The 25511-nt window shown below is 42.8% G+C and overlaps 1 protein-coding gene across 5 annotated transcripts in view; it reads left to right on the top strand.

Annotated features, from left to right (window-relative positions):
- Positions 1 to 655: 655 nt before the first annotated feature.
- LOC132378083 (monocarboxylate transporter 5-like) overlaps positions 656 to 25511 on the top strand; it is an 83578-nt gene continuing 58722 nt past the window's right edge. For 2 of the 5 annotated variants that reach the window (XM_059944821.1, XM_059944822.1), the window contains exon 1: positions 656 to 914. In XM_059944821.1, coding sequence (XP_059800804.1) covers positions 795 to 914 — 120 coding nt within the window. In that variant the 5' untranslated portion in view covers positions 656 to 794. Of the gene's footprint in view, positions 915 to 957; positions 1100 to 1490; positions 1641 to 25511 lie in introns of those variants that run through there. The other 3 variants (XM_059944823.1, XM_059944824.1, XM_059944825.1) reach the window with 3 other exon arrangements.

The following is a 25511-nucleotide window of genomic DNA, read 5'->3' on the forward strand; positions in this document are numbered from 1 at the left end:
ACCTACACAGCTGATAAGGACAAGATGGGCTGAAGGGCTTGTTTCCCTGCTGTACGACTCCATAAGGTCAGAGGGTCAGAAACAGGCCCTACAGCCCGATTTATTCATGCTGGTCCATCCAAGCTAGTTCCACTTTCCTGCATTTGGTCCACATTAAACCTTTCTTATCCATGTAACTGTCCAAACATATTTTACACACTAGATATTGAGATTGCCTTCAATGCACAAATACAAACGTTTGTACATAAGAACCACAGAGCCTATTCCGACAGCCGCTGGTGTAGTGGCATCTGCAGCAGACTTCAAGGCCACATGAGGGAACCTGAGGGGGAACTTCTTCATTCAGAGTGTGGTGCAAATGTGGAACAAGCTGCCAGTAGAAGTGGTGGATGTTGGTTCAATTGCAACTTTTAAAATAACTTTGAACAAGTACTTCAGTGGGAGGGGAATGGAGGGCTATGGGGCCAGACACAAGTCAATGGGACTAGGCAGAATGACGTGGACTGGCTGGGCCAAATGACCTGTTTCAGTGCTGTAGGACTCAATGACTCAAGATGACACATGCCACTGATGTTCATAAAACCCAGATGGTTTGAACTGAACTTGTCTATATCCGCCACTAGGGGTAGGTAGGCTGTGCCCGTTGGACTTTGCAAAGTCATTAAACAATTCTGGTAACACACCGTTGAAGGACAGGCAGAAGGTGCAAGAGAAAGAGAAAGATTGCGAAAGACCGAGAGAGAGAGAGAGGAGGGAAGAAGAGAGAGAGAGAGAGAGCTGGCACACAGAAGATAATGGACCGAAGTGAAACGACAGCCAACACAATGCCTGGTTCAAACGAAGCTCGTGGTCGGAAACTGGTAGACCCCCCGGAAGGAGGGTGGGGATGGATCATCGTCTGCTATCTTTTTACGGTAAGGGGAAAGTTTTACAGTAAGAGAGAACAAAATGGGAATTGTAGCGTACCTGTTGCGATATCACGGTCAAACCCGGAACACCGACCGGCAACTCGCTGAGTTGATGTAGCTGCTGGAAGTCAAGTGTCGCGTTTCGCTCCCTGGAAATGCAGCCCAGGCTTGAAAGAGCCTCGGATGTTGAGGTATATGCATGTTTGAAATCTCTGGGCCAAAAGTAAATAGGAAGAGTCTTGTTTGGTGCAAATGTTATGTTAGTTTGGCGACAAAAGGAAGTTATTGATACTCCGGTGGGACTTCGGGTTAATACAATAAAAAGATTTTTAGAGTTGATGCTAAAGGCGATAAAAGAAGGGAACTCCGCTTCGTGTTTGCTGCATCGGGTTTAACTGCGTTTGGCGTTGGTATTATAGGGCTGAATATCCCAATGAGGTTACATATCCTTCAATTATTAGTACAAATATCAAATAAATAAAGTTGTATATATTGTAAATAATCTGTAATAATGTTCTTTTCACATTGTATTTTTGGGATGATTTTTCATTTCGATTGTTTTCTATACTCTGGGCATAAAAGGCAGGGCTACTTTTGGGGCAGCGTCAATGGAGCAGGTGAGGGTCTGGGCTGGAAACGTCGCCTACATCCCCAGTTCCCTACTTTATCGTTTCCCGTCCGTTACCTTATGTACAGATACTCCTGTACCTAGCGTCACTTTATGGACATCCAGTAAGTAAATAAGTTAATCTTATATATTTATAGTGTGTTTTTAAAAATAGCGTTATTTATGCTTATTGTATTTTTCATGCTGCATTGGATCCGGAGTAGCAGTCGTTTTGCTCTCCTTTACGCTCCGGTGCTAAAGAATGATAACAAATAGTCTTGAATCCTGAATCTTATTCCCCTCCATTGATGCTAAAGACAAGAAACTCTGCTGATGCTCGAAATGCAAAGCAAACACACAAAATACTGGAGGAACTCAGCAGGTCAGGCAGCATCTATAGACATGAACGAATAAGTCGACGTTTTGGGCCGAGACCCTTCTTCCGTTCTGGAAAGGAAGGGAAGATGGTTGAATAGAAAGGTGGGGGGACGAGAAGGGCGACTAGATAAACGATGATGGGTGAAGTCAGGAGTTTGGGGATGTAAAGAGCTGGAGAAGAAGGAATCAGATAGAACAGGGAGAGTGGACCATGGGAGAAAGGGAAGAAGGAGGGGCGCCAGGGGGAGATGGTAGTCAGGGGAATTAGACAGGTTGGGAGAGTTCCCAAGGAAGGTGCTGTCCATCATTAAGGATCCCAACCACCCAGGACATGCCCTCTTCACACTGTTACTATCGAGAAGGAGGTACAGAAGCCTGAAGGCACACACTCAGCGATTTAGGAACAGCTTCTTCCCCTCTGCCAGCTATTTCTAAATGGACATTGATCCCGTGAGCACCACCTCACTGTTTGCTGATATTTTGCACTACTTATTCTAACTTAACTATTTAATAGACGTGTGTGTGTATATATATATACTTAATGTAACTCAGCTTTCTTTCTCTATTTATTTATGGTTTATTTCATTGTATTGCTGCTGTAAAGTCAACAGATTTCGCATCTGTGTGATATTAAACCTGATTCTGATTCTGAGTGACAGGTGCAATATAATGTGGACAAATGTGGATTTACTCACTTGGTGTCAAAACAGAAAACACAAATGAAGAACTGGCTGTTGCTGATGTTTAAAGGATCCGAAATATCCTAACTTACTTACTTAACCCCATAACCTCTACTGGGGCCTAGGCTGCTGACAACAGCTCACCAGAGTCCTCAATCCTGAGCCAGTCATCACCAGGTCTATCTCATCTGCTTAGATCCTTTTTCTCCCAGGGATGTGGTCTCCACAGCTTCTGTTGGTGCGCAGCTCTGGGCTTTTACAGGATGGGGTTGCTGACCCATGCGCAACCTTTCTTCTTTGACAGCCAGCTTTGGAACCATCCGTGGTGGAGTTAAATGTCCTAAGGAATATCTATCAATTACAGAGAGTAACTCTCAAGAACTCAGCAGGTTAAGTAGCATCTGTGGGAGAAAAGGAATTGTTAACAATGGTAGTCACCAGCTTCATGAGGATTTAGTGACTGTCATTTCTTTCCTACAACAACCCCTTCAGTCTAACCCATCTGAAGAATACAGCATCGCCTGAGTGAAGGCCAAGTACATTTCCATAGCGAAATAGACAATGGACAACAGGTAGCACAGCATTGGCTAATCCTTCAGTGCTCCCCTATGGGTGAGACTATAGCCCAAGGCCCATGTCAAAGATGTCGATTGACATGTTCAAACTGTGCCAACAAAACCGCCGTATTATGAAGTTTGGGATCAGTTATGTAAGGCCCTTCAATGACACTCATTGACACTGTCAGACCTGAATGCCACACGACTGTTATTACCTGGAACACACAGACACTTTGATGATGCTGTTCTAGGTGAGGCATCCTCTAGAATGATAACAAACAATCTTGAATCCTGAATCTTATTCCCCTCCACAGATGCTAAAGACAAGAAACTCTGCTGATGCTGGAAATGCAAAGCAAACAGAAGGTAGACAGGTCAACGATCAAGGTGCTTGATATACCTCTACATCTCTTATGTTAATGCAGGAACAATGACAAGCACATAGTCCTTTTTAACCTCAGCCCAGTATGGATTCCAGTGCACCCACAGAGGTCTCTGCACTTTCCCATGCTGCTTCAGGCATTTTCTGCCACAATGCTTCTGGCATTGGCAGATCCAAGAGGCGAGACTGCAGCATGAAGGCCAAGTCCATGCCCTCACTGAGGCAACGCAGCTTCCTGCCCCTGGTCTTGAGCCAGTGAATGGAACTTGCAGTATTCTACATTACCAACGTCCAATGGGGTCTTGCGATCACAATAAAAGTCCCCAAGACCATCAGTCGCAGCATGCACTACATCAACACATCTCTGGTATGCAACAAGTGTGAAGCATCGTTATGGAGCACGGGCTGTAGATCTCCCCCTTTCTGTGCAACTGATGAATCCAAATTAGCGGTAGAGACACCAGCGCATCGCGGGTTTTGTCAGTCAGCATTGGACTCAACATAGGATTGCCTTAGGGACTCCAACTCTGGACTTCTCCCCAGGGTTTACTTCTAAAGCCTTCCCCTTGAGTGGGTATAGCTGCAAGGCAGTGGAGGTTTGAGATCAGAGTTTTCCTTCTCCTAGATGAGCTGCCAACCATGGCTAACAAGCCCCATCTGCCCAATGTGAAGGTTTTAAGACAGTCCCTTTGCTCCTTTTCTGTCAGTTTTGCCGGGCTCAGTAGCTAAGTCACATAGGAGCTAGACTTGTTTGTCAGAGGCTATTTGATGCACACACCATTGGGAGCATTTAATAGGTAGTGGGAGCTTATCCCCATTACTCCTAACTCCCCTGTTTATGACAACCTTAAGAACCACTTGACTCAAGTGGTTGCAGTACTATTGCTACATGTTACCTTGGATACAATTTATAGGACAAATGGGATGTTGTTCAATCTATGTAATCTTCAGTCCAGGAACCAAAGTCACTCAGTCTTCAGTTACTGAACTGTCTATACAGCTTGTTCTGTTAGCTCATTCAGTGAAACATCAATGAGAAGGGACCTTGTGTGCATGAACCTGACTGCTATGCAACACTACCTTCCACTAATGGATTCCCTGGAAAATGTGGAGCTTTTACAATGTTTCAAAACCATTTCCTCATGCGGACAGACAGTGAAGAGTACAGTCTTGGTTGGTTTGCTCTTTGCCTGGAGCCTCTCCTCATGGGTGGTCTACCAGGAGCTAAATGTGCAAGACAAAGAGACATTTTACCCACCACTGTAGAGTTGGTTCAGCTTCTCTTCTCATCCTTCTCAAGTTTTGGGAAGCTGAATGGGATGAGGTATATTATAAATAACAGTGGAACCATCAAGGGCATCATTGTCTACCTTTCCCTCAGTTTGATGATCAATCATTACCATGACTTTCTTATCACTTGAGTCAATTTTTTATATGCTTACTGTTACATTCCCTTTGCCTCAGCTTAACTAACTGATCTTTTACGTGTGACTTCTGGAAATCTATGTATTGATTTGTTGCATTATCTTGAACTCTCTGCTACATAAATACAAATACCCCAGTTAGGTTAGTCAAATAATGAATTGTCTTTCTCAAGTTCACGGTGGCTGTCGTTTATTAACTTATGCTTTGCAGAGCGAACATTTATTTTTCTCTGTTTATCTCACTGAAAGCTCCCCAGCAGTGAAATTAGACTCATTGGCCTTTTGTTGCCAGGTTTGTTTCTACACTCCTGTGGTGCTCTTTGGCAGTATTTCTGTGTCCATGGAGAAAGGGGGAACAGCCATGGCCAGTCCGGTTAACTGGAACACATCAAGACCAGTACATTTGGGCCCAATCAGATGGTTTCATGGAGATAGTTAAAAGGGTTTAAAAAAATATGCTACCATTTAACTAAGTAACAAGTTATGTACTTAAATGAAATACAGAGCAAATTAGAACACTACATATCTCTAGTACTATAAAACTGCCCATTACTTCATGATAGTTATCAATGTAGACATCCATCCAGTGTACACTGCCGTGACTGTAAATGAACAAAATCAGTGCAGACACTAATGTAGATAATGATCTGCCTTTGTACAATGCTGTCGACAATTGCAACTTCCAATTCTTCATTTTCCATTGTAATTAAGTTCAAGGTTCACAGTATATTTATTATCAAAATAGGTATACTGTACAGAACCTTGAGATTCATCTTCTTGCAGGCAGCCACAAAACAGATACTCAATAGAACCCATTAAAAAACCCCACACAACAAAGACCATCAAACACCCAATGTGCAAAAGGAAGAACAAATCTTGTAAATAATAAAAAAGTAAACAATTAGCACATAGAACATTAACTGCTGAGGCTCCAAAATAAATCCACAGTCATGGAGCAAGTTCAGCTCTGAGGTGAGTGAAGCTGTTCCACAGAGCCTGCTGATCTTTCGAAATGATTCAGGATGAATCTTTCAAGATGACTTCTGATTATGTCAAATTTTTCATAGTTTCTAACTTGCTGAAGTAGTGAGATTGTTTCACTTCCACTTCTGGCCATTTCTGGCATCTCCAAGCCTGAATGCTTGAAAGCACAGTGAATAAAACAGCTCTGAATTGTCTTACTCCTTATTTGTAACCAACAATCAGTGACAAAAATCACTGCTTTATCAACACAAGCGTATGCAACTGATGTATTTAAAAATTGTTTGCTCTAAGCAGTGTGTAGTGTCTAACAGCCACACAAGTTCAGGTGACTGACTCTAGTTAGAAACTGTTCAGCAACAGTCTCCTGTCCCAGCTAAGCAGCACAGTGTCCCAAGTAAACAAAGGGAATCCCGGCTATTTTCTCGATTAGTTTTTGTTTTTTAAGAGTTATCCCAAATGACACGCTGCCCCAATTTACCATTTAGTCCAATTAACCGGAATCTATTGTATTTCTATTCCCACCACTAATCAACTTTGACTAAGTCTATTGCAGTATCCATGATAATTGCGGATACAGGGATCAGTATGGTGGCACAGTTAGAGATGCCAGCTCACAGCTCCAGCAGTCTGGGTTTATTCCTGACCTCCAGCGCTTTTTGTGTGGAGTTTGCATGTTCTCCCAATGACCCTGTAGGATTTCTTTGGGTGTTCCAGTTCCTCCTGCAATGCGAGGATATGTAAGTTTTTATGTTAGTTGCCCTGGTGTGCAGATGATTGAGGCAGCATCGTAGCATAGTGCTTAGTGCAGAGCTTTGCAGCAGACAGCTGAGAGCAGGGTTAGATTCACGCTGCTGCCTGTACCTTCTCATCTTGACCATGTGGGTCTCGTCTAGGTGCTCCACTTTCCTTCCACATTCCAAAGATGTACAGGTAGGATTAGTGAGCTGTGGGTATGGTACCAGAAATGTGGCCCAGTATAATCTTCACTCATTTGATTTGATGCAAAATGCCCTTTTTTGCTGTATGTCTCAATGTACATGTGACAAATAGTACTAATCTTTAAATCTTAGAATCTGGAGAGAGTTTGGACTGTGAGAGAATAAAACAAATGAGATCATTATGGGTTGAAAACTTAGTAGACATGCTGTGCTGAAGAGCTTGATTCTCTGCTGTCACTGCATTCAATTACGTTCTCTGCTTCCTTCCATAGACAACTCACCCATTCCTCCTCTTAGCCACTTGCTGTTTACAGTATATGCCTGATAAGATGGGCCAATCTTACCTGTAATGTACTTCTCGACTATATTTTATGTTGTTGTGCAACCAGCCTGGGTAGATGGGGCTCATCAGTTGTGATTGGCAGCTCACCTAGGAGAAGGAAAACTGATCTCAAGCTTCCACTGCCTTGTGGCTTTACCCACTTGTGGGGAAGGCTTCAGTGGGCTGCAGTCAGTGTGAGAGGTTGTTTGTTGGTAACAATGCAAGGGTTAAAAGGAGCTTTCAGCTGTTTTCAGAGAGCTACAATCAATGTGAGGTCACTTGTTGGTAGTGCAAGGTTTAAGAAGGGCTTGGATACTTTTGACTCTTTTGAGCTGATTGCAATCAGCACGGGGCCAATAAAAAGAAGTAAGGTATAAGTGGAATGGTCATTGTGTGAGTGTTAGAGTAGTCAGGCTTTGGCTCCACGGGGTTGGGTAAGAACAGGCAGAGACTCTAACTGAGTAAATAGGGAGCTAGGCAGAAAGCTGAAGAGCAGGAGCTTCAGGATTCTAATGTCTGCATTGCTGTTTATGTTGTTACATACCCCGTAACGGGTTAAAAAGGACCAGCAGAAATGGGCACACCTGGAGTCTGAGTTTTCCATTATAAACTCTATTTTGTTAATAACTACATGACAGAGTAATATAAAACAAGAGTATATACAGTTATAAGTGAGTAAATAAAATTCCCAAGCTTTTCCCAGCTCAGGTGATTAGATGATACAGTCTTACAGTGGTATGGTAGGTAGTCAGTTCAGTTCTGGAATTTGATTTGAGTAGAGTTTGGGGGGGGAGGGGGGTGGAGAGAGAGAGAGAGAGAGAGAGAGAGAGAGAGAGAGAGACAGAGAGAGTGTCTGAGGGAGGTGGAAATGTGAGATGTGGAAAGAATATACAAAGCAGAGGAAGTTTTTCTTGTGGAGAAAAACCTAATGAATGAAAATCTTTGTGATCTTATTAAAAGTTACCTCAGTTGTTAATAGAAACATAGACATAGAAACATTACAGCACAATACAGTCCCTTTGGCCCACAAAGCCATTCCGAAAATGAGCTTGCTTTAGAAATTACCGAGGATTACCCAGAGCCCTCTATTTTTCTAAGCTCCATTTATCTATCCAGGAATCTCTTAAAAGATCCTATTGTATCCGCCCCCACCACCATCGCCAGCAGCCCATTCCACACACTCACCACTCTCTGTGTAAAAAACTTACCCCTGACATCTCCTCTGTTAATGTTTAAATAAATACATCAGATATAATGAGAGGTGAGTGCAGACTTTCTATAGTCAATCTGTTATTTTCAGGGAAAATATCATACAATATTATCAGAGAATGTTTGCACCAGAGATTAAATGGAAAAAAAAAGCCCTTTTGTTAAAGAATAGATCTCCTTTACTAGATTGGTATTGCAAATTTTTCATAACTGGAGAGATTGAAATCTGATGAACACAACTGGAATATGGCATAAAAGAATTCTGCACCTATCAATGGGGCTCCTACTATTTTACTCTGATTAACTTACCGATACCCATTCTCAGTGGAACACCTAACTCTACTGTCAATCTCCAGGGTCTTTCTTGGAAGTCGCAACATAGGTACCATCCTTGAGACCCTGCTGTTTCTTGCCCTTTTCTGAGCTGATAGCAACGAACGGTTAGTCCTGGGTGAAAAGAAACAGTTCTATAATAGGCAGGATTATTAAACTACTAATACTCACAGAACCATTCTCACCTATTTTGTACATTTTCTTTATTTCCTCCATTTTAAAATATTCAGCCCAACTTTCAGGATTCACCACTGTGTATTTAGATTCAAAATGCTAAGAGAATAAGAAATGTGGGCATTGTGCTGGGTCAGGGGAACTGTTTGACAATTTGTCATATAACTTAACTGCAATTTCAAAATATTCCATGGTATTGGAAGGTAGTAATAAAATATCAAATTTTGTTAGAAATTAGTACTGCCAAGAGCTACAAAAACAACAGAGGTAATGTTTGCAATTAAATTATAATTTATTATATTTACAGGAGGAACTCTTCCTCCATGTTAGCCATTTCGTGTCAAAGATCCACAAACTGTTTTTAGGAACTCTTGACATTCATTTCTAGTTGATTGATGGGCAGCACGGTAGTGTTGCAGTTAGTGTAATCCTGTATAATGTCAGCAGCTGGAAGATCGGGGTGTAATTCCTGCGGCTGTCTGTAAGCAGTCTGTGCACTTTGCCCATGACTCCAAGGCTTTCTGCCGGATGCTCGGGTTTCCAAAAGGTGATCTGGTTAGCATTAACATGTTGTGGGCATACTCTTTGTGTCAGAAGCATGGCAACCCTTGCAGGCTGCTCCCAGAGTGTGTGGGTATTTTGATGTTTTGGTGCACCAATAAAGCTAATCATTCTAAAATCTTCCTGAAATTCACTAAAGATGAGCAATATCTATCTAATAACCAATGATACTGACAAATAATCAATATTCTAATTGAATTCTTCCACATCACATTGAAATTCTGAATCCCACATAGATTTTTGAAGACAAATTGATAATGTTCAAGACTAGAAAGTTTTTATAACAGATAACTGCATTGAACAATAGTAGAATACAAAGGATATGTTTAGTGTGGTGCTGAATCTGAAATAATGTTTTCTCTATGTTCTTCGAGCTCAGTGCAGAAAACTCACACATTCCAGACTCCTTACAGGAGGCATCAGAATTGAACCCTGAATTCTGATGCCCTGAGCTATAATAGTGTTGCACTAACCACTACACCACCAGGCTGCTCCTTAACAATTCAATTTTTTAGCATTGCAATATAACCACACTTTAGAGTTATTTAAATTGAAATGAATTCTGCCAGTTTGCAGCTCTTAGTTCATTATTTTTGTAGGTCTTTGACTGGTTTCCTTGAATTAATTCTTTGATGAAGAAAAGTGCGTGAGGTCTTTTGAGATATAAGGATACTCAAAACTCTTATCAATTCGAGCTAAACTAGAAGATCAGAATGTAGCAACTGGATACATTTGAGTATATTTTGTATTTGTAAAAGGCATTGATAAGCTGTAAGCTGTGCTACCAATCACTTTAGACATTTGGAAGTGTACGTTGGACGTCTGCTTGCAATCTTTGACTTCACATTAGTTATGTGGCTAATGATGTCACAAGTCATGCAGCATTCAGTATGTTTCTCCACCATAATTGTAAGTGATAATTGAAGTTATACGTGATCTGCGATATTTGCGGCTCACTCACAGCCCGTGCAGAGTGTAATGTAATGAAAGGGTTTGCACAGTCACGTCTGTGTTGTATGCTGAACGTCAGGTCGCTATGGCTCACAGCTATCTGGCAGCTGGAAAAATGCTTCAGCAGAGCTCCCTACACTGACGGTGGCTTCACTGATCATATCTCAGCTGCAAACGGAGTCTACTGCTACTTGATCAGCTTGTGTGGGGGTTGAAGACACTTGTGACAGTGGAGTCAAATTGTCTTTGCCTCATATTGAGGAGAAGGTTAATTGACCTGGAGCAGGTGTACCTACCTGTGTGAATGCCTTTTATTCTGTGGCCTATTCAGCAGCTATTTTGCCCAGCAATTTGCTATGTATTGGTAATGTTTTATTTTCCAAGCAAACCCAATGCTGGGACACTGATCAATCATTCTGTCCCATCGTTAATTATTATTTGCACATCCTTACCTTCAGAGCAGATCGCACCCTGTTTTAGACCATGGGCAAGGGATCTATGGACCCCAAGTTTAGACTGAATTTTATAGGAGATTACTGCTTTGGAAGGAGAGTTGGTCCCAGTTATTCCCACTGTATTTGTGCTGTCATTTTCCATGTTGCATCTACTGAGGAAACATTTAAGGCTAGAAACTGTGTTTCTACATTTGTTGACCTCAGAAATGCAATCAAGCCTATTGCCAAAAAGAAATGTCCAGGAGAAGAATAATCACGGAATTGGACAAAAGGTGTACTGGCATTGGAGAGGGTGCAGAGGAGGTTCCCGACAATGATTGCAAGAATGAAAGAGTTAAAGTGTGTGCAATGTTTGATGGCTCAGGGCCTGTATTTGCTGGAGTTTAGAAGGATAAGGAGGCTCATTGAAACCCATCAAATATTGAAAGGGTTAGATAAAGTGGATGTGGAAAGGATTTTCCTATAGTGGGGAAGGCTAGGACCAGAAGGCTCAGCCTCAGAATAGGAACATCCATTTAGAACAGAGCTGAAGGGAAATTTCTGTAGCCGGTGGGTAGTAAATCTGTGGAATTTATTGCCATGGATGGCGATGGAAACCAGGTCATTGGGTATATTTAAAGCAGAAGTCTGTAAATTCTTGATTAGTCGGTGTTTACAGAGAGAAGACAGAAGAATGGGGTCGAGAGGGATAATAAATCAGCCATGCTGGAATAGTGGAGCAGAGTCAATGGGCTGACTGGCCATATAAAAGCCCATTAAAAGCTTAGTGAGAACTGGCCATTTCTTCTATATATCATGATTTTGGCTCCGTTTTACAACTTCCATTTGGTATAGTCTAACCTGCTGGGCTTGTCCTGCATTTTTCCTCTGAATTTTTACAATCCTTTATTCTTATTATTGTTTCCTAAATGCTTCTATTAACCCATCAATAACTTACCACTATTGTTACTTCATCCTCATCCTATTACAGATAGTTTCCTTTGCCATGTCTATTTCTCCCCCAAGTGCTGCAACATTAAAATAACTTGTGTTCCTCACTTTCCCACTTCTGACAAAGAATCTTTGACCAGAAATGTTAACTTTGTTTCTGTTAGACCTGCTGAGAGTTGCTGTTATTATCTATAATGCTTTTAAGGGATAAATGATTCACTCTTCGCCCTGCTGGTACACACATCAGATAATCAAATGTCTGTAACAGCCAGTCGAAGCATGGTGTGTTTGCCAGGTGTAGATACAGTGAAATATTTACTCGAGATAAAGCAGTCCATACAGCATAACATATGTTAAACAGGTTAGGTGTTCTATGTTCTCTACATCTCATATTCTCAGTGTGCTTTTTATTTGCACAGTTTGTCTTCTTTTGCACACTAGCTGGTCTTTGTTTATGTATACTTTGTATAGTGTTTCATAAATTATCTTGTATGTCTTTATTTTCCTGTGAATGCCTGCAAGAAAATGAATCTCAAGATATAATGACATATACATCATCGTCATCATCATCATTATGTGCATAAGCATCATCATCATCATTATGTAAATATACATCATCATCATTATGTGCATATGCATCATCATCGTTATGTGAACATACATCATCATCATCATTATGTGCCACGTCATAGGACGTGGGTGATGATGGTCTTCCATCTGCCATGTCCAGTATCCTTGACAAATTCTTCTGGGCAGCGTCTTTATAAGACAGCTGACTCCAGCTGTTATCAATACTCTTCAGAGATCGTCTGCCTGGTGTCAGTGGTCACATAGCCAGGGCTTGTGATATGCAGTATCTACTCAAACAACCATCCGCCACCTGCTCCCATGGGTTCGCTTGATCCTGATCAGAGGGGCTAAGTAGGTGCTACCCCTTGCCCAAGGGTGACGCAGGCTGGAGGAGGGAAGGAGTGTCTTACACCTCCTTTGGTAGAGACATATAGATTTTGACTTTGACAATGTGATATTCTAACTAGGCACGCTCCCATTTTGTACAATTTGTCTTTGTCTCCAGATCGGAAAATGTCCTGTTTTATAAAGTAACTGGTCTTTCATTTGATTGAGATAAAAGCCAGCTTAGCAGTAGGGTATTATGATTAGTATTAGTAGTGCAATCACACAAATCGGGTGTGATGTTCTAAGGAGCTGTTCTGCTAATGGAGAATGCCGGTGTGTGACGAGGCTGATGCATGGACAGCTACCACATGGTCCTTGTCAGACCTGGGTCAAGGTAAGGTGACATAGAAAGCAAGACAACTGGAGACCCTTCACTACTGCAGCCTTACTCCACCTTCTATGCCATTGTGATGTGTCATCATCTTTCGCCAGCTCCACCACTGAGGTCTTGGTTGGATCGCTCTTTGCCTGGGTCCTCTCCCTTGACCTTACTGCCATGGATGGCACTACCAGGAGCTAAGCTCCAGATGGCATCACTGTTGGGATTTCAGGAATGTACAGCTGCTTCACCACGACAAGGCGATGATCCTCAACTAAGATCATGTTCAAGTTCAAGTTTAATTTTTATTCGACCATACACGAATATCCATAAATACAGTCAAACAAAATGACGTTACCCCAGGGTCAAGGTGCAAAACACAGTACCAACGGTCCAAATCAGCACATGGCACATATATCAGTAAAATACAGTCACACAAAAAATACAGTTTCAAGACCCTAAGTCCATGATAAATAATTCATTTAACAATTGACATATTTTTAAAGATGTAATTTGATTCTATGAGTTCCTCTTAGCTCACCTCCTGACAGTTTAAGAAGACGCTTAAATAAATGCATTTTAATTGTTCGAACTTAATCTTAATTTCATACCTCATCTAATTACCTTCAACACAGGAGTGGCCACAAGCCCTTTGACACAGGAGTGCATGTTCTCTCAGTATGTGACTCATCTGTCACCCACTGAGGAGCAGGTTCTGCTGGCTGAGATCATCGAAATTCCTGGGACCAGAGCCATGAGTTTGGCTATCTATTGATCCACATTTCAGTAGCAGAACATTATCAACACACTATCCCTCTGCACAGAGCACGCACAGGATCCCGTGCCAACTTCATTTCAATGAGGTTTACAGTGCACAGACTACAAGACTGCAGTAAAGATCATTTTAAGAACATTTTTAAATTCTTTTGTTGTAATGTTAATTACAGTACAGTACATCCAGTAGTTTTTAATTAATTTTATTTCAACTGCATTTTAAAAATAATTTATCTTGATTTCAGTGGTTTTTAAATGCCTCTGAATAACAGAAAGCTTTCAGAATTTTGGGAGACAGAGCCCTGTGCATCTAAAGGAGGCATGTAAAGGTGTACTTGGAAAACAAGGCAATGTTTCCAATCCGAATCAGAATCAGGTTTAATGTCACTGGCAAAATTTGCTGATTTGCGCACCAGTTGTAAATTGCAGTACATTGCAATACATAATAAAAACTATAAATTAAAATATTAAGTATATATGTATAGTAAAAAAAGATTTTAATAATTAAATAAATTAAAACTTAATTAATTAAATTGACACCAGTCAGCACACAGTTCAGCCCAATTCAACACCTTTACCTTATTTCTCTTCATACAGAATATTTTAATCATTAAGAGCTTGAGAGCACGTACCATTAGACTCAAGGACCTCTTTTATCATGCTGTTATCAGGCTCCCAAGTGATGCTCTCACGTGCTAAAGATGAATTTTTGATCTCCCAGTCCAGCTTGATATGGTCTTTGCACTTCAGCTTTTTATCTGCTCTGCAATTTCTTTTCTGTAGCTTCTGCACCATATTCCACATTCTGCTTTCCTTTATGACTTCAGTGTATGGTATGATCTTCCTAAATAGCATTTAAGCAATTGTTTATCACTGTTTCTCAGTACAGGTGACAATAATAAACCAGTACCTGTAGTCCATTTAGCCTTTCCAGCGTTCAGTAAGGTCATGGGCGATTCTCTACCTCAGCTTCATTTGCATGCCCAATCTCCACAACCTTTGATTGCCTCAGTGTCCAGAAATTTATAAATCTGTGTTTGAATGAACTCAGTGGCCAAGCATTCACCACCTTTGGGTACAATGCACTGGGAGAGTTCCAGAAGATAAAAAGAAAACTGCAGATGCCGAAAATCTGAGATAAAAGTAGAAAGTATTGGCGACACTCAACAGACCAAGCAGTATAGATAGAAAGGAAAGCAGAGTTATTGTAAACATCAGAGATTCTGCCGATGCTGGAATTCCAGAGGAACAGGCATAGAATTCAAGGAACTCTGCAGTTTCAGATCAAAGCCCCTTTGCTAGAACTGGGAAGGATAAGAAATGGGCTTTGGATTTATTTCAGGGAGTGGACTGGCCAGGTAATGATTACCAGTGGGGGACTACGTCTGTAGAGGTTATTATACTTAAGCTAAGTTTGCACGATTGGGGAAAAAGCCAATTACAGAATAGCAGTACTAAATTGGGGTAAAACCAATCATGTTAAACTGACTCACTGCAAACAGTGATTTGAAGGGGTTCATTCTCTGGGTAACAGATGGGATTTAAGAAGGAAATATTAAATCCTTCTGAAGGGTTTTCCCTTGATACATGGAGGGACTGCTAGATTTGGAACCTCCTCAATGTTGCAGCATATAATAGGTAGGATATAGTTGTGTTTTTGCTTTCTTTCTTTATTGTATTTAGAGATACATTGTAGAATAGGCCCACCCAGCAACCCACCTACTTAACCTTAGTCTAATCATGGGACAGTTTACAATTACCAATTAACCTACGCAGTCTTTGGACTGTGGGAGGAAACCAGAGAACCCAGGGAAAGCCCTTGCATTCAGGGAGTGAACGTACAAACTCCTTATAGGTAATGTTGAATTGAACATCAAACTCTGACAACCTGAGCTCTGAAATAGCATCACAGGAATGCTATTTACCAATTTTTAGGCATTCTTCTGCATTAGGGATTTTGAGGCCCTCTGTTGTTTGGAGTCAACAAGGTTGTGTTCCAGCTTTCTACGTGATACGCAAGCCAAGATAGTACAATGTGGAGAGCAAACCCTCTCCACACAGCTGACAACACAGTCAACAATTCAGGTTGGCACCAGCAGTGTCCCAGGAGTTGCCTGACAGTGTTGAACTCAACGTAGGGCTGCCCGAGGGACTCCAGCTTCAGATCTTTTGTCAGAGTTTATTCCTGAAGCCTTCCCTAAATTACCATATATTCAAATAAATCTGAATAAACTATAAACTATCAATTTGACAAATTGGTAATTATACACTTCTAAAAATAAAAAGAAAATGGATGTCTTGAGTCAGTCAATGTTAGCTAAGGGCATGTTGGAACATGCAGAAATAACTAAATAAAAACAAAAGAGGTCAGCCAGTCAGGCAGCAACTTCATGTCAGTGACACTTCCTCAGAATTCCTCAATGTTCAAAGTAGATTTCCATCTGGTGAGAACAAGTTCAAGTTTATGGTTATTTCGCTGCACAGGTCTATATGGCCAAACGAAACAATGTTCCTCCTGAACAGGCTGCACAACACAGTACATATAACTGACACACATAACACATAAAGTATTATTACCACAAACAAATTAACAAATAACAAGGTGCCTATATGATACAAATTAAAAAGTAAACAGTATACACCTGGTGGTGGCAGGGAGTTCAGTAGACTGACAGCGCGAGGGAAGAAAGGGTTCCCCATCCTGACTGCTCTTGCCCTCCTGTTCTGGTACTTCCTACCTGATGGCAGTGGGTCAAAGAGATTGGTTGCCAGATGGGAGGGAACATTGAAAATGCTAAGGGCCCTTTGTGTGCAGTGCCCCTGATAAATATCTGTGGTGGATGGAAGAGAGGTCAGTGATTGTCTTTGTAATGCTTGTAGGGTCAAGTGGTAATTCTATACCCGATGGTGATGCTGCCTGTCAGGACACTCCTGTTAAAATGGGTTTAGAATGGGTGGGAGACGGGTAGTGTCACATTGCTGGCCTCAATCTCCTCAGGAAATGGAGGAAGTGTAGTAATTAGCATGGACTGTCTTAAAAATTGCGAGTGGGATCTCTTTCTTGTTACCTTCTCAGTGTATGACTTCGGACTTGGTCGCATCTGTGTCATTTTATGATAGTCTGTCACATAAAACTGTACTTTTTTTAGCTTTTTGGGAAGCTGATACAAGTCGACTGAATATGATATAATTGTTAAAACTTATAAATAATCAAATAATCAGGAAATAAGATTATCCAATTGCGAAACCTAATTTGTCTGCTTTGACCCTGTTCATCCCACTCCCAGCAGAGAAGGGGCTAACAGCGTCTAGACTCAAAAACAGTTATTCCGCCCTACTGTCAGACTGATCAACACCTCCGCCCACTACCCACCCCAAAGTCACTATGTACACAGCAGCCACTCCTCTCCACAGTCCCTCACCACCCCCTCCATCCCCATTCACTGTCATTCCACACCTCATCCCTACACTGACACACTCCTCCCTACTGTCCCTCACTACCCTCTAGCCAGACCTGATGGAAGTAGAGCTGTTTCTGAAGAAGCAAGCAAAGGTGTCACCGTTTAGCACCACCTTGACTTTGCTCTGCCCTCCTCAGTCTCATGGAATACTTTCAAGCCATCCACTTTTATAAGAGAGTAATAGAGTGACTTACACACTCGGTAGTGTGGACGTGAGCACAACGCTGAACAGCATGGCAGCTCTGAGATCCGGATGCAATTCCCTCTGTTGTCTGCCATGAATTTGTGTGTTCTCCCCATGACCGCTAGGTTTCTGCCCACATTCCAGAGATGATGGGTTACAGAGTTGAGGCATGCAACATTGCCACTGGAAGTAGGCAATACTTGTGGTCTGCCCAGCACAAACTTTGCTGATTTGATTTGATGCCAGTGAAGCATTTCACTGCATGTTTCTGTGTACATGTGACAAATAATGTCATGGTGGTCGGGTTTCAGGCACTGAGCCTGGGTCCATGGTGCAGAAGGGAAAGAGAGGGAAGAAGGGAGTGGTAGTGATAGGGGGCTTGATAGTGAGGGGAACAGACAGGAGATTCTGTGGATGTGAACGGGACACCCGGATGGTACGTTGCCTCCCAGGTGCCAGGGTCAGGAACATCTCAGATCGGATCGACAACATTTTGGAGAGGGAGGGAGAGCAGCCAGATGTCTTCACACATATGTTAATGGCAGTTATATACAGGCCTCCCAACAGTGGCGTGTCAAAAGGGCAATGTTATGGTAGTCATGGGAGATTTTAACATTCAGGTTGATTGGGAAAAACAAGTTAGTAATGGATCTTAAGAGAGTGAGTTTGTTGAATGCCTAAGAGATGGCTTTTTAGAGCAGTTTGTTGTTGAGCCAACTTTGTATGGCCTCCATCTGTCGTGGTTGATCATGGGTACTGTGCCTCTGGTAGTAACCCGGAGTGGCTTCTCCAGGAGGCAAGCCAGGGCAGAGTTGATACGGAGATCCGTCTGTTGCCCATGCAGTGGGACCCCCCCCTCCATGCTGATGATGGGTCCAAAGGAACGACGAGAGTCGATCCAGTTTGGTGCCAGCAGCATCGCAGGAGTTGCCGTGCCGGTGCTGGGTACAGCAGTCAGCCACCTTCGGGACTCCGACTCCGGATTTTTCCTCAGGGTTTACTCCCGAAGCCTCTCCGCAAGGCAGTGGAGGTTTGAAATCTGAGTTTTCCCTCTCCTAGATGAGCTACCATCCATGGTTAACGAGCCCCCTCTGCCCAGAGCAACTGGTTTTAATGCACCAGTGGTCCACCTTTGCCCCTTCTCCTGTCAGTGAGAACATGCCACACATGAAGGCCAGCAGTTAGACTTAGTTGTCAGAGGCTGTTTGAGACACACGCCATGAAGGGCATTTGTTTTGCAGTGGGAGCTCGTCCCCACTACTACCCTCCGGCTGTGACTACCCTTGGAGCTGACAAGGGGATCAGCTCTACTGGATTGGTCGTTATGTAATGAACTGCGGCGATTAAGAAACTTAGGGTAAAAGAACCCTTAGGAGGCAGTGATCACAAGATGATTGAGTTCAATTTGAAATTTGATAGGGAGAAAGTAAAGTCTGATGTAGCAGTTTTTTAGTAGAGTAAAGGAAATTACAGTGGTATAAGAGGAAAGCTGGCCAAAGTAAATTGGAAGGAGCTGCTGGGAAAAATAAGAAAGGTGCCATGTGTATTCCAAAAATGAAGAAATACTCAAATTGCAAAATAGTACACCTGTGGCTGACAAGGGAAGTCAAAGCTATTGTTGAAGTAAGAGAAAGGGCATGCAGTACAACAAAGCAAAAGATTAGTGGGAAGAGAGAGGATTGGGAAGTTCTCAGAACCTACAAAGAGCAACTAAAGAAATCATTAGAAGGGAAAAGATGAAATATGAAAGCAAGCTAGCAAATAATATCAAAGTGGTATGAAAAGTTTTTTCAAGTATGTTAAAAATAAAAGAGAAATGGGAGTGGACATAGGATTGCTAGAATTTGAGAAAGGAGAAATAATAATGGAGAACAAGGAGACATCTGATGAACTCAATGAGTATTTTGCATCAGTTTTCTCTGTGGAGGACACTAGCAGTATGCCAGTGTTATAGTGTGTGAAGGAAGAGAAGTGAGTGCAGTTACTATTACAAGACAGAAGGTGCTCAAAGAGTTGAAAGACGTAAAGGTACATAAGTCACCCAGACCAGATGAACTGCACCTTAGGGCTCTGAAAGGGGTAGCATTAGGAATTGTGGTGGCATTAGAAATGATCTTTTAAAACTCATTGGACTCTGGCATGTTGCCAAGGACTGGAAAATTGCTAATGTCACTCAACTCTTTAAGAAAGGAAGAAGACAGTAGAAAGGAAATTATAGACCAGCTAGACTAACCTCAGTGGTTGGGAAGATGTTAGAGTCAATTATTAAGGATGAGGTGAAAGAGTACTTGGTGACACATGACAAGATAGGACAAAGTCAGCATGGTTTCCTTCAGGGAAAATCCTGCCTGATGAACCTGTTGGAATTCCTTGAGGAGGTTACAAGTAGGATAGATAAAGGGGATGTAGTGGATGTTGTATATTTAGACTTTCAGAAGGCTTTTGACAAGGTGCCACACTAGAGTCTGCTTGCCAAGTTAAGTGTCGGTGGTATTCCAGGAAAGTTACTAACATGGCCAGAGCATTGGCTGATTGGTAGGAGTTAGTGAGTGACTAGTGGTGTTCTACAGGGGTCAATGTTTGGACCACTTCTTTTTATGTTGTGTACAAATGAGTTAGATAATAGAATAGATGTTTTCTTTTGCAAAGTTAGCAGATGATATGAAGATTGATAGAGGAACAGATAGTGTTGAGGAAACCGATAGTTTGCAGAAGGATTTAGACAGATTAGGAGAATGGGCAAGAAAGTGGCAAATGAAATACAATGTTGGAAAGTGTATGGTCATGCACTTTGGTAGTAGAAATAAATGTACAGACTATTTTCTAAACGGGGAGAAAATCCAAAAATCTAAGTTGCAGAGGGACTTGGGAGTCCTTGTGCAGGACACCCTAAAGGTTAATTTGCAGGTTGAGTCGGTGGTGAGGAAGGCAAATGCCATGTTAGCATTCATTTCAAGAGGTCTAGAATACAAGAGCAAGGATGTGATTCTGAGGCTTTATAAGGCACTGGTGAGGCCTCACCTTGAGTATTTTGAACAGTTTTGGGCCCCTCATCTTAGAAAAATATGTGTTGGCATTGGAGAGGAGGTTCACAAGGATGATTCCAAGAATGAAAGGGTAATTATACGAGGAATGTTTGATGGCCCTGGGTTTGTACTCACTGGGATTCAGAAGGGTGCGGGGGGGGGGGGGGTGGGATCTCATTGAAATCTTTCAAATGTTGAAAGGCCTAGAAGGCCTAGACAGAGTAGATGTGGAGAGGATGTCTCCCATGGTGGGAGAATCCAGGACAAGAGGGCACAATCTCAGGATAGAGGGCTGCCCTTTCAAAACAGAGATGGAGAGAAATTTCTTTAGCCAGGGGGTGGTGAATTTGTGGAATTTGTTGCCGCATACAGCTGTGGAGGCCAGGTCGTTGGGTGTATTTAAGACAGAGATTGATCTGTTCTTGATTGGACATGGCATCAAGGATTACAGGGAGAAGGCCGGGAACTGGAATGGAGGAGAAGAGGGATAAAGGAGCAGTTATGATTGAATCGATGGGCCAGATGGCCTACTTCTGTACCTATATCTTATGGTCTCATAAAACTAATCTTTGTCATCATGACCTGACATTACAGAAATGTTGCTTGAGAGATAACCATTGGTTAGGAGCTTGGTGATAATATCAATTTCTCCTTGTCGTAGACATGTGTAAGTTTCTCCCTTTGTGTTGTAATGAAGTGTCAGCATAGATGATTGTTTAATGTGACCATCTTTGCAGTGAGTCTTGAAGACATAGCTTCCTGACCCCGGAGTGAGTAGCCAACCACGGCTGTGTGGTTTCAGCTACCTTGATGCCAGGAGATGGGAAATAATATCAGGAATTCCAAAGGCACATGAAACCTCATTGTGTACTTTCAAAGTATCCCCTTTATGATAGAGGAATACAGTAAAATCCCACATACTAGAGTGTAGTAATTAGTACATGCCTTTCCAATGTACCAGCTATAAGATTGCGGTTCAATTTCTGCTGCTGTCCATATGTTCTTGATCCCATTCCCTACATAGTAAACTGTGTTCTGTGCATTTTTATACAGTAAGTGTTGGATTGGGCTCAACTATGCCTTTAAATAATATTTTTCAATCAAGGATCTCATTTTCCATTTAATCCTTCCTGGCATAAGATGCTGCATGAATACAAGATCCTATGTGAGCAGTATGGAGATTGGAGGCATGGGCTAGTGTGCAGAAGGCTATGCTGTTAATCCCATTCACAAAAACAACAAAAAATGAAGCAAAATAATAATTATAAATAAATAAGGAATAAATATGGAGGAGATGAGATGAAAAGTCTTGAAAGAAAAGTCCAAAGTTCAGTGATGGGGTGAATGAAGTTGTGAAAGTATCCTATCTGATTCAGGAGCCTGTTAGTTGAGGGGTAGTAACTGTTCTTAAACCTGGTGGTGTGAGTCTTGAGGCTCCTGTGTCTTTTTCCGGATGGCAACAACAAGAAGAGAGCTTGGCCTGGATTCTGGGGATCCTCGGTGATGGGTGCTGCTTTCCCGTGACAATGCTCTGTGTAGATGTGCTTGATAGGGGAAGACTTTACCTCTGAGGGACTGGGCTGTATTCACTACTTTTTTTCTAGGAAGTGCACATAGAAACCACAGACACTCCCAGCAGTGTAAGTCTGATTGCTGCCATGCCATCTTTGCTCAGGAAGAAGGGGGCTTCAGCATTGATCTAGAGACATGATGGGCAGGAGATGGCTGCCACAGCTCTCCCCACCATTGAAAGCAAGAAACAGGCATCAGGGATGCCCACCATCTGGGTCATACATCTGGCTGCTACTGTCCACTGGGAGTTACAGAAGCCTGAGGCCCCACACCTACTTTCTTTCAACCATTAGATTTATTATATTTATTTGGAGGTACATCCTGGAGTAGCCCTTCCAACTGCAACACCCAGCAACGCCCGACAACCCTCGATTTTACAGTAACCGGTATGGCTTTGGACTGTGGGAGGATAACCAAGCAGCTGGAGCAAGCCCACGTATTCCACGGGAAGAGCATAGAAACTCCTTATAGAAGCCACTGGGATTCAACTCCAAAATCTGAAGCCCCATGCTGTAATAGCATCGTGCCAACCACTGTACCACCATGGCAGCTGAGATTCTTGAACCTACTCGCACAGCACTAACCCTACCTCAGCAATGGAACACTGGACCAACTCTTGCACTACCATGGTCTTGCCTTTTTTTTGCACTATGTCTTGCTTTTACACAGTTTACATTGTATGGTAAAATTTTATATGTAATTTATATTCTTTGTGAAATCTGTACCTACATGCCTGTGATACTTTTACAAGCAGGTTTTTCATTGTATCTATACGTCACCGTACCTGTGTACATAGCAATAAACTTACAGTAGCTACCATCTTCTACCACCCTCATCCATGGAAGAGCATGCAGTTCCCCCACTGGCTTCCTCAATCAGCACAGAATTGAGGAAACAGTCCACCCTCAGTCCTGTGGGTTTGTGGTGGGGGAGGAAGAGAACAAAGATGATGAATAAGCTTCATAGACGTGGACCACCTACAGACAAGAGCTCAAAGCAGATGCCAACATAACCAGATTCTAGTTTCAGTTTCTAGTTTCAAATAGTCTTATTTTCACCATGGAGATCCAGTCCCTAGAAACCTCCATCCCCCACCAAGATGGTCTCAAAGCTCTTCGGTTTTTTTTGGATTCCAGACCTAACCAAATCCCCTCTACCACCACTCTCCTCTGTCTAGTGGAATTAGTTCTTACTCTCAATAATTTCTCCTTTGGCTCCTCCCACTTCCTCCAAACCAAGGGTGTAGCCATGGGCACCCGTATGGGTCCCAGTTATGCCCGCCTTTTTGTTGGCTTTGTGGAACAGTCCATGTTCCAAGGCTATACCGGTATCCACCCCCCTCTTTTCCTTCGCTACATCGACGACTGCATTGGCACTGCCTCCTGCACGCATGCTGAGCTCGTCGACTTCATTAACTTTGCCTCCAACTTTCACCCTGCCCTCAAATTTACCTGGTCCATTTCCGACACCTCCCTCCCCTTTCTTGATCTTTCTGTCTCCATCTCTGGAGACGGCCTATCTACTGATATCTACTATAAGCCTACAGACGCTCACAGCTACCTGGACTATTCCTCTTCCCATCCTGTCTCTTGCAAAAAGGCTATCCCCTTCTCATAATTCCTCCGTCTCCGCTGCATTTGCTCTCAGGATGAGGCTTTTCTTTCCAGAACGAAGGAGATGTCTTCCTTTTTTTAAACAAAGGGGCTTCCCTTCGTCCACCATCAACTCTACTCTCAAACGCATCTCTCTCATTTCCCTCACACCTGCCCTCAGCCCATCCACCCACCACCCCACTCGGGATAGGGTTCCCCTTGTCCTTACCTACCACCCCACCAGCCTCCAGGTCCAACATATAATTCTCCGTAACTTCCGCCACCTCCAATGGGATCCCACTACCAAAGACATTTTTCCCTCCCCCCACCTTCTGCTTTTCGCAGGGATCGCTCCCTATGCGACTCCCTTGTCCACTCGACCCCCCCCATCCCTTCCCACCGATTTCCCTCCTGGCACTTATCCTTGTAGGTGGAACAAGTGCTACACCTGCCCTTACACTTCCTCTCTCAACACCATTCAGGGCCCCAGACAGTCCTTCCAGGTGAGGCGACACTTCACCTGTGAGTCGGCTGGTGTGATATACTGTGTCCGGTGCTCCTGGTGTGGCCTTTTATATATTGGTGAGACCAGACGCAGACTGGGAGACCGTTTCACTGAACACCTTTGCTCGGTCTGCCAGAGAAAGCAGGATCTCCCAGTGGCCACACATTTTAATTCCTCGTCCCATTCCCATTCTGATATGTCTATCCATGGCCTCCTCTACTGTCAAAATGAATCCGCACTCAGGTTAGAGGAACAACACCTTATATACCTGCTGGGTAGCCTCCAACCTGATGGCATGAACATTGACTGCTCTAACTTCTGTTAATGCCCCTCCTCCCCTTCTTACCCCATCCCTGACATATTTAGTTGTTTGCCTGTTCTCCATCTCTCTTTGGTGCTCCCCCCCACTTTCTTTCTCCCGAGGCCTCCCATCCCATGATCCTTTCCCTTCTCTAGCTCTGTATCACTTTCACCAATCACCTTTCCAGCTCTTAGCTTTATCCCCCCTCCCCCCCCCCCCCCGGTCTTCTCCTATCTTTTCGTATTTCCCCCTCCCCCCACTACTTTCAAATCTCTTACTATCTTTCCTTTCAGTTAGTCCTGACGAAGGGTCTCGGCCTGAAATGTCGACAGCGCTTCTCCCTACAGATGTTGCCTAGCCTGCTGTGTTCCACCAGCATTTTGTGTGTGTTGTTGTTTGTATTTCCAGCATCTGCAGATTTCCTCGTGTTTGCTCTAGTTTCAATTTTCAGGTTTAGTTATCATTCAACCATACATAAATATAGCCAAATGAAACAGTGTGCTGAACACTTTACAAACAGCACTCATAGCACAAATATCACATGGTTAAGATTTTGGAAAAACATACAGTCACGAAGAGAGAACAAAAAGTATAGTCCAAGTCCCTGAGTTGTCCTGGCCCAGTTTGTTCTCTAGATAGAGTGGTTGTGAAGAGGATGTTTTCTGCAGTGGATGAGTCGAGGACCAGAGGGCACACCCTCAGAATAGCAGGATGCTCATTTAAAAAAGAGAAGAAGAGTAATTTCTTTATCCAGAGAGTGGTGGATCTGTGGAATTCATTGCCATGCACAGCTGTGGAGGCCAAGTCACTGGGTATATTTAAAGCGGAGGTTGATGGGTCCTTGATTAGTCAGGGTGTCATAGGTTAGGAGGAAAAGGCAAGAGAATGGGATTGAGAGGGATATAAATCAGTCATGAAGGAACTTCAGAGCAGACTCAATGGTCAGAGTGGCCCAATTCTGTCTTACAGTATGATGGTCTAAGTCTGATGGTCAAGGGGAGGAAGGTGTTCCTGAAGTCTTGAGTGC

Source organism: Hypanus sabinus, chromosome 19 (assembly GCF_030144855.1).
Source record: "Hypanus sabinus isolate sHypSab1 chromosome 19, sHypSab1.hap1, whole genome shotgun sequence".
NCBI lineage: Eukaryota > Metazoa > Chordata > Chondrichthyes > Myliobatiformes > Dasyatidae > Hypanus > Hypanus sabinus.